This window comes from Plasmodium relictum (assembly GCF_900005765.1).
Source record: "Plasmodium relictum strain SGS1 genome assembly, contig: PRELSG_99_v1_3, whole genome shotgun sequence".
Lineage (NCBI taxonomy): Eukaryota > Apicomplexa > Aconoidasida > Haemosporida > Plasmodiidae > Plasmodium > Plasmodium relictum.
This window is the reverse complement of record NW_021628797.1, coordinates 13,531-16,396: the sequence shown is the minus strand read 5'-3', so window position 1 is coordinate 16,396 and position 2,866 is coordinate 13,531. Positions and strand designations below refer to the sequence as shown.

Below are 2,866 nucleotides of genomic sequence, written 5' to 3'. Positions count from 1 at the left end.
AAAAAAAAATATATATATATATTTTTTTTTTTCTTTTTTATTTTTATTAGTGTCAGTACATATTAGTTTGTATACACACATACAGTAAACTAGATTAGTGTACTACAAAAATTATAATATATTTTGTTAACCAGTTAGTGCATGGGTAACTTGTATATACACGTATAGTAAACTAGCATAGTATACTGAAAAAGGTTAATAATAGCTTTTATTAACCAAAAAGTTATTGAATAGACGGTTAATGAGTCAAATAATTAAGCAGCACATTAAAATTAAAGTCTTAATTCATTTTAAAACTTCTAAATACATATTTTAACAATTTAATTATTATAAATATTGTTTCTCTACTTTTTATTTTCAACTTTTTATTTTTTCCCAATACTTTATACAACTTTCTAAATATCCATTAGTCCAATTGTACAAGCTATCTTTAAGTTGAAAACATTCCTCTTTTTTTGACTTATAAAACTTAAACCATTCTTGATACGTAAAATTACACTTCATTAACTTCTCTCTCTCTTCATGAATCACACTATAAAAATTTTTTATATCCTCAATTAATTTATCATACCAGTTCTTGAATTTTTCTTCTTCCCATATTCGTCCATGTAGAGAACACCTTATATTACTACTATAACACATTTCTTCCCATTTTGGAAGCATATAATCCATTAATGAAAGTCTCAGAGCTTCTAAATATTCTTCTTCACTACAATGCCATTTATTGATTATTAATTCTTCATGGCTGTTTTTTTTATTTTCACATTTTTTACAATCTTCTTCGAATTTATTTAAATAATTCTTAAACGATTCATTTTTCATTCTATATTTAAATTCATTTAACTCCTTTTTTTTATTCTTAAAAAATTTAGAGCGTTCATCATCCGTGGGATATTCCTCCTTAAACTTTCTATATTCTTGAGCAACTATACGAAAAATATTTTTTATTTCATGTAATTTATCAAGAAAAAACTCGAATTTTTCTTGCTCCCATACTCTTCCATATATGGTATATTTTATCTTATACTTCCTACAAAGATATTCCCATTTATGCAATAAATGTTCTACTAATTCTTTTTCTATATTTCTAGTAAATTCATTATGTCTTTTCAATAATATATCTGTTTGTAAATGACCATTTCCATTTTCTATATTTCTTTCTGATATTATCCTTAGGTGATCTTTATTGAATTTAATTGAAGAAATTGATACATTTTCCTGCTTGAATATGCATTATAATAAAATTCAAAAATGGAATATTTAAAAAGTAAATTTACATTAATAGAATTTCAATTTAAATATTTTATTAAAAAAAATAAATATATTTTTATTATAAATCTGATCTTACTTCTAAAAGAAAAAAAAAAAGTAGAAGAAATAATATAGTAAGAAATTTGAATCCAATAGATATGTTGCCATTTTTATTTTTAGTAATTCCTCTTCTAGTTATACATAAATACATGGAGCAATTTTTCGTGACATTCATATTTTGCGCTAAAAGCCATTTATTTAAGTCATCAATTAATCCTTTAACAAATATCATATTTAATTATTATATTTTTTAAGATAAGAAATAATTCATTAAAAAAAAAAACTATTATTAATATATCCTTTATTATAAAATATTATTCTATAATTAAATTTATGGAAAATATTTTAAATTTAAAAAAAAAAAAAGTGATAAAAAAATAAAATAATATGAAAACATATAATAATAAAGAGAAAAAAATATTTTTAAAATTTTTAATTTAAATAATTTACTTTAGAATCCCTGTTGAAAACTCATATGTTAATATGATTAAAACTAAATAACTCAAATTCTGACTCTTAAATACTTAACATTAAAAAAGGAATTTTTTTTTAGGGATTTTATTAAGAAAATTTTAAACTTTAAAAAAATAAATAAATGTATACGCAAATTCATAAGAAATATAAAAGTTATACTTTTAAAAAATTATGAAATTTATATAAAATTACTGACAATATATTTTTTATATCATTCATTTTTCCATATTTGCTTCATTATGAATTTTAGCCCTTCGTTTATTTATTAAAAAAACATTTACTGGAATAATATTTTTATCATTTTATTTTTATTATATTATTTTTAGAAATAATTTTCTTCATTTGCTGATTATTTAACTTTTTACTCTTAAAATATATCTAATTATTATATTACTATAATAGTTTTCCTATAATTTTCAGTAAAAATAAATTAGTAGAATAAAAACATAAATATATGCTAAATATGAATAACTACTTTAATTTCATTTTATTATATACCTGTATATATTACTTTTTTTTCTTTTTTTACATTATACTCTATTCCATCACCATATTTTGCGTTTTTCTATACTTGATTTCTTTATTAGCCATTTTATCACTTTCCCAGAGCATTGAACATGCAAATTAATAAACAAGCAAAATTCTCTTTATGGATTTTAGATATTTCGAAAATGTATTTATGCTACTAGTATGTAAATTTTATATATATAATTTACTCAAGTAAGTAATTATTATTTAAGAGGCATTTATTTATTTTAATAAGATAACACTTTCATTTTTTTATTAACAATTTAAATCCTCATTAAGATTATTAATTATATAAAATAATTCAATAAAACGAAGAGATAAATTTAATTATTAATTATATTTTAAAAATAAGTAAAAATTAAATATTAAGGAAAAGCGTAATGATTTTTTTTTTTTTTTTAAATTCAAATTTAATTTTCATTTTAAAAATTAACTTCATATGTGGTTAATAAAAGCTATTATTAACCTTTTTCAGTACACTATGCTAGGTTACTGTACGTGTATATACAAGTTTCCCATGCACTGACTGATTAACAAAAGATATTATAATTTT

The 2,866-nt window shown here is 19.8% G+C and overlaps 1 protein-coding gene across 1 annotated transcript; it reads right to left on the bottom strand.

Annotated features, from left to right (window-relative positions):
- Positions 1-357: 357 nt before the first annotated feature.
- On the bottom strand, positions 358-1,543 carry PRELSG_9900700 (hypothetical protein; the record flags this gene model as incomplete). The annotated part of the gene is made up of 2 exons (XM_028677534.1): positions 358-1,218; positions 1,349-1,543. 2 exons carry the CDS (start codon positions 1,541-1,543, stop codon positions 358-360), a joined length of 1,056 nt encoding a protein of 351 aa, XP_028531329.1.
- Positions 1,544-2,866: the final 1,323 nt, after the last annotated feature.